The 7,156-nt window shown below is 37.1% G+C and overlaps 1 protein-coding gene across 1 annotated transcript; it reads right to left on the bottom strand.

Annotated features, from left to right (window-relative positions):
- LOC148738320 (uncharacterized) lies at positions 1-3,476 on the bottom strand. Its single transcript, XM_088750880.1, has 4 exons — positions 3,361-3,476; positions 2,222-2,484; positions 1,818-1,932; positions 1-997 (listed from the first exon to the last, which is right to left on the bottom strand). The coding sequence occupies exons 1-4, from the start codon at positions 3,425-3,427 to the stop codon at positions 531-533; spliced, it is 912 nt and encodes a 303-aa protein (XP_088607006.1). The 5' UTR covers positions 3,428-3,476; the 3' UTR covers positions 1-530.
- Positions 3,477-7,156: the final 3,680 nt, after the last annotated feature.

Genomic DNA, 7,156 nt, shown 5'->3' on the forward strand with positions numbered 1-7,156 from the left:
AGCATATATTCTTTATTTCATCTCTACTTGATATACTCAAGGTGCTTATCGTAAAGTCGCAGAAAACATTCTATTGAATTCTCAGTTACATGGCAGGTTTGTACAAATACAAGTTTTTCTTCTTTTTCTTTCGTTTCATAATTATATGTATCTACATCAGTTAATCCGTAGATTGAAAGGAGTGTTGAAGCCTAGCTTATCTCAATATTTTCACGAAGAGTACGTAATAGTAGGAGTCGATGCAAGGGGAAGATTGAATGAGCCTCTCGCTTTCTCTCCTCAGTTTCTTTGGACATGGCTCACGCTTTAAGATCGAGGCAAGAAATTGCTCATAAGCAAAATTTTCTACTGCTGCAAAACTCGCAAGACTCCCAAGGAAGTCATCAGACTTCTACTCTTGGTAGACACTCGTTCATACATGTTAGGTAGAGTCGCGGTAAGTATAACAGCTTGCACCCAGGAACACAACAAAAGTAAATTTAAACAATAATTACAATGAAAAGAATAACGTGAGATTAGGGTCCTATCATTCAAACATACAACCCATACACCGAGACACACGTCTTTTCGTACCCATTATTGTTATCATCCCAGTTGAACAAGTCCTCGCTGTACCAGATTTGAAAGTCTTGATTCGCCTCCGCTGCCAGCGGGGTAGAAAAATTATCGAAGACTAGTTCTGGCGATTCGGTTGTAGCCCAGGGCAGGCTATAAAACTTACAGTCCCAATAATCCAATAGGTAATTATTGGTTGGCAGAAGAAGCTTACGGTTTGTGTCAGTTATCATCGTGGCCATTTGGTTTGGAATGAGTTTGGACCAAAGGCATCCCCATTTGGACCGAAAGCTTGGTTTAAATGCATCGCAGGTCACGTATCCCGACTGGTATGTTAATTTGAATGTAATGATATTACCCGCTTTGCTGGTTTTAGAGAAACCATAAGAATCATCTCTTGCTCCAAAGCAAACAGTAGGTGGCGTCATCTGTATCCATTTTTCTGGGAGAGAACCATTACACAAATAATTATTTTATTTTGTACAAAAGAATATGAGTTGATTGAAAGCCTAAATGCAAACCGTTAGACGGACACATATAATTGTTTGTTTCTTTCCTACAAGGGATGTATTTTTTTAAAGTTAATTTCCAGAACCGTCCTTTTAAAATACACGAATCTGCGAAAGGTATATACGAGACAAACTAAATTTGCATAAAAAAGTTGAGAATAAAATTAAAACAGTAAGAATTTCTCATCATTCACTCATTACTTCAATGTAACGCGCCATCACTTTAAGGTCTCAAACAAAGAGCATGATCTGTCCCATGTATCTAAAAAAATATGACTACAAATCTTTTTTCTTCGTGTAGTGTGAAATTTTCTGCATAAATAAATCTTGTTCATTAGCTTAAGTGATATTGCAAGGTAATTTGTAGAACGATTTTTCCACAAGAGGGCTAAGATTTAATTACCACACTTACTGAAACATAACTTGACACCCTAATTTCATAAACGATTTTTGATTATGGAGTTCAAGTCTCAGAGATTTGCACCAATTGATTTCTGTAGCTAGATCTACAAATCTTTACAAGAACAATACTAAATGCCTAGAAAACTGATCTTTCAAGTAAAGGATGAAACATTGCTTATCCAACCTACATCCAGGAATAGGGAGAGCGCTCAAATGCGTCTGGTGTTCGCCGTAGAAGTTTAACGTGCTCTAGCCGCTACCTGCATGCTTTACAACTGAACAGACGCACAGTCGACGCTTCTTAAAATACATATCAAAGGATTTTCTATAACAGAAGTAATAATTTCCTACCATGTTCACAGTTGTGGCCTGTAAATCCAGGAGGACATAAGCAGCGATATCGTGAAGAAGTAAAGCCTGATTGACAGGTTGCTTCGTTCTTGCAAGGTGAATTGCCACAAGCATTCTGAAAGAGGGAAATTGAAAGGACTACCTAATAGCAAAATTGTTTTGTAACTTCATTTTTCATCGTTTCTGTTTTTTTTTTTTTCACTCGCTTACCCTGAAATCGATTTTATTCTAAATCACGTTTGGTAGGGGATTGCCAAATAGGGAGGTTTTGAATATTAATTTTTTCTTAAAACCGCTTTATCTTCAATGACTGATGAATATTCAATAATCACTTGTTGCAAGTAAAAAATAATGATCACAACCTTTCTACTTGATTGCTTTCTCCCATTAAATAATGTTCTTACATTTGTTCCATGGTAAACATAGTTTGCTGCCTTGATCAGGTCCTTCTCATGTTCTTTACTAGTTGAGTTGTTCAGTTCACAATTCTCTGTCTCAGGTCCTCTCGGACGTACTTTGAAGTTTATACTGACACAATTGTGTTCCAGGTAACAACGAAACTCACACGTGTCCCTGTCAATCGCACTGATGGTTGCTATGGTGTGGTTAACAAGACGCTCCCCTTCGAAGAATAACGAGGATGGAAATGCCAATGTACGACTTTTTCCTGAAATTATTGAGATTGTTAGGAGGAAAATAAACGAAAGAATTAAAAGAAAGCATGTCATCGGTTTACAGGTACGTCTATTTCACAATTCAGAAAGTGAAGATTTGTGAAGTTATGCATTAACGTAGGAAAAGCGACCTTACTCTAATTTAGCTTGAAACTATCGTATCAACCAAAATGAGTGTTAAAAAGAAATAAAAGGAACAAACGTGATAAACTTATCGTGACAAACTTATCGCGACAAAGCAGTAGATAAAAACTTGATTGAAATTTGATTAAATTAGCATGCCGGTTTCGAAACTAGTGTAGGACCAGTCACGGATCAACAAATATGTCTATTCATTTCTTCAAAATAAATGGCTACTGAGGGATAAAACAATTTCTATCGTATTACAAGTCCTTTTAAAACGTTATTTACAGCATTCAAGCATTTATTATTACCACTGAGGCTCACAAGCTGCAAATGACAAACAGAGTGGGTTTTTTCTTTTATGTCACCGACTCCGCCGATGAGCGAAATTTCTTTGCTTTAGCAAGTACAAACGAGGCCTCCAAAAATGGGCCAAATTCCACCTTAGAATGACGCTAACTATGTGTGAATTGAATTTTATCAATTTTCTCGAAAACAAAAGAATATTTCAACTAAATACATAGGTCCTGTTTTGTCTTGTCTATAGGCCTACCTAATAATAAAATATGAGCCAATTCGATGTTTTGACTGTTGCCGGTGAATGTTTGATTTTTTGCAACAACCTCTCTTAAATGCTTTCCTTTCGAAACTGGTACATGGTTGGTTTGGTACGTGGTAAATTGATACAAAAAGCTACGAGTGTGAAAAGGGTAAAAGTTACATGAAAATACCTTTGAAGAACTTACCATCTAAACAGGCCAACGCATCCTGAAGAATGAGCAAGAAAAAGACAAAGTGGACTAAAGAAATCATAGCGACTTGAGGAAATTCATTTGTTCATCAGCAACGAACTGTCTTAAACATAGCCGTCTGTTTGAAATGGCTACTGTGATGTCATACGTCATACAGCCGATTGAAAATTAGTCAATGACGAATCTTGACAAATAATAAGAATTAAATTTTCCCTCAAAAAGAATTTTTATTTACTACTGGTTTTTCAACAGAATTGTGTTAGTTTTAGATTTTCCGTGAGGAAAAAGTTGTTTTAACGCCCGTTATAGTTAAAAAGTTTCTGGCGTTTGGTTTCTTGCAATGGATATTCCTCTCAGCAATCTCCTGTTGCCTGGCAACAGCTCACAAAACTTCTTTAATTTTTAATAAGGAAGTTCAAGTTCAAATTAAAGCTACAGGATAAATGCATATAGTTTATTAGAACAGGTGGATACAAATAAATTTCGCTTCATGAGGAACTTATTGGCGATTTTTCAACAGAATTTTCTCAGTGACAGATTTCCCATCAGGAGGGAGTTGTTTTAATGCCCGTCGTGGTTGAATAGTTTGTGGCGTTTGTTTGTTTCAGTGGATATTCCTCTCAGCAATCTTCTGTTGCCTGGCAACAGCTCACAAAACTTCTTTAATTTTTAAACAAGAAAGGATGAATGCATATAGTTTTTCTTTTAGTTTCGAAGGCAACATGAATGAAAAGTCCGTACTCAATAATCTAGGATGAAATAGGTCACGTGTTGAGTTTCAAGATGATTTGGTCTAATCAACTAAGTTGAAATGCAAATTAGCCTCCGTAAAGAGTTTTTAAAGCTGAAGTTTTGAGTGTTCGCCCTTCGTTGGAACCAATAGAGGAATTTAGGGTTGTATGTGGTTTACGTATTGAGAAATGAGGCTACGCTATTTATGGGAACATGGTAACGTGAAAAACAAGAATAAAGTAGTTAAATGAAAAGCGTTCGTTGACACCGTGGGGAATACAAATGACAATTTCAAAGATAGAGTTTGTTTTAAATTTGTTGAATTGAGCGTTGTATCATGACCTATTATATATCCAGTCATAAATAATTCACTCAGATCGCCGTCAGCTGATGCTAATCAACCAGTTTCGATATTATTTGTAAAGGTAATCACATGATTTCGAGTGCAGTTTGGAATAAATAAGCACGAGTAAATTTTTTCAAAGACTAACAAAATGCCATGAGCCCGTAGGGCGAGTGCAATTTGTGGTCTTTGAAAAAATTTACAAGTGCTTATTTATTCCAAATTGCACGAGAAAATCATGTGATTATGTATTAATAATCAACATGAAAAAATACGAGGTAGCTTCTCATAACTGTAAAGAAGAAAAGCGCGCGCATCATGTGCAAAAATAATTTATTCAAACCCTGCAAGTGACATTGTCCCTGACATTGACCTTGACATTGACATTGACCAATCATTCTGACCAATCAGAATGTCTGGTTTGTTTCTTTCTTTGCACTGAAATAACCCTCTTCTGCACTGAATTAACTCTCTTCTGCACTGAATTAACTGACGACTGCATTCATCTTAACCAATTAGAACTGAGAAATTTTTTCATGTATATTATTAGGTTCAATATAACGAAAGGGCTCCTCTTTCCAATGCCGTGAAGTACATAGCTCAGAAAAAAAAGTTATCGCCCAATTCATCAAGCTTACGATATGTGAAAGTTGCCGTTAGTAGATGTTGCTATAGTTATTTTAGTTCTTGACTTGGTAACAAAACATATTTCGTATTTCAAGCACCTTTGAAAGAGGTAGTGTGTAGTGAACATAACAATATTCGATCGCTTTTCACTGACATATAAGTCACGACCATTGTTTCCTTTATAAACAGATCAATGAGTCAAGAGACTATTTCTTCAGGGTGGAGAGCAATCTTTCACCTCATTAAGCTTAGAAATTCACGATATCAAATACACTCAATTCTCAACTAACGGACACTCTCGTAAGAGGACAGTTGTATAAGAGGGGGGGAGGAGATGAGTGGTTCAAAAGACTCAGTAGCAGTAAAATTCCAAATCTTTCGAAGACGGAAAAAATTATATAACAACAAATAATTTCCTCAGAGCCATACTGTTTGAAGAAGGAACTTATAAACTGCTTCGTTTTCGCAAGAGATACGTGTAAGTCCCCTTCGCATCAGATGTTTGCTGGACTTGCTGGTCTCGTCACGATTTTTGTAATTACAATTTGGTTGAATATACTCAGGGTTTCGATAATGTAAGGCGTTGTCAACAAAACCGGGAATACAATACATAGATTTATAAAAGAAGCTAATTTGAAGCGACAGAGGGTTAAGTTTGTTCAAGTGTAAAGGGCCGATTTCGTCGAGCCTTCCATTCTGTTATTTGTAGCGGTCATTTTTCACCCGATTGTTATGAGAAAAGCAACATGGTTAAAATGGGCCGGGAAATGCAAAAAATACTTCTTCCTGGTGCTGTACCGACGATTCAAGACCTACCAGAAACAAATTCTTCTGAAGTAAAAAAGCGACCCATGCAGTCGGCAGACAGCGAAGATCCTGAGGCGGCCGACCTAACTAAGAAACGACAGAGGAGAAGTAGAGCTCTTCATAAGTTAAGGAAAAGAAAAGGAGAAAAATGAGAAACTCCTATAAAATCTCTCAAACTATCAAACCTCTGACAGTCAAGTCAGCTCGCCATCGAAGGGTCTCAAATTCATTCCAACATCCGTGACAAAAGAATATAAAATCAGGGCAACTCTTGCAAGATTAATTCGCAAGGTGAATGCACCTCCAATACACCTTTCACGGACCAAAAAAGAACCACCTCCATCTCGTATCAAACTGGATGCCACAGGTGCAGCCTTCTTTTGCCCATGAGAGCTACTTGGAAAATGTAGGACCTCTATGTAAACCACTATTGTGATGGAGCTTCCTAATAAAAGATTGTTATTATTCTTATAACACTTGATGCAGAGATTTGGAGATTGGGTCGAGCTGGCGTCGAAGGTGGACGTGTGTTTTTAGTCGGCACGCTCGAGAGGCAAATTTTCGAATAACTTGAGTATGTCAAAATCTGGAAACAAGAATAGGAAGAAATTAAGTAGCTCATCAAGTACTGAAGCCGCCTCTTCCACCGAAGGCGAAGGAGAAGAAGCATTTGAATCAGAATAGTCGGCAGCAATGGCGACCAACGAAAGCGTCAATAAAAACCCTTCTCTGGTCGACATATGGAAAATTCTTACGGAAATTAAAGCCAATACCGAGAAGTTGGTGCTAGACGTGGAATTGTTAAAGCCAAATTATAACGAGCTAAAAGACAGTCTATATTCTACAAAGAGCCAGGTAGACAACTTAGTCACAGAAAACATTGCTGTTAATTCCAAACTAAAACTCCTCGAAGAACAAGTATTGACGTCCAAGAAGAAGCTAGAGGAAGTTAAACAAAGACTCTACGATGATTAAGGTGGTCGTGATGACTTGGCACAATATACCCGTAAATTGAACTCAATGATACGCGGAATCCCCGAACGCAAAGAAGATAATTTTGAGAATGTTATTATTTGGGAAAAATTGTGAAGGTCAACTTAACACACGGTGATATTGACATTATTCACAGATTGAACACAGAAAACAAAACCAAAACACGACCGATGATCGTCCGCTTCAGTTATTACAAGGCAAAAAAATCAATTTTATGTGGCCAGGATAAATCTACGAAATGCAGCTTTATATGACCTAGGAGCGGAGAAGATCTTTATCAATGAAAAC

This window comes from Stylophora pistillata, chromosome 2 (genome assembly GCF_964205215.1).
Source record: "Stylophora pistillata chromosome 2, jaStyPist1.2, whole genome shotgun sequence".
NCBI classification, from domain to species: Eukaryota; Metazoa; Cnidaria; class Anthozoa; order Scleractinia; family Pocilloporidae; genus Stylophora; species Stylophora pistillata.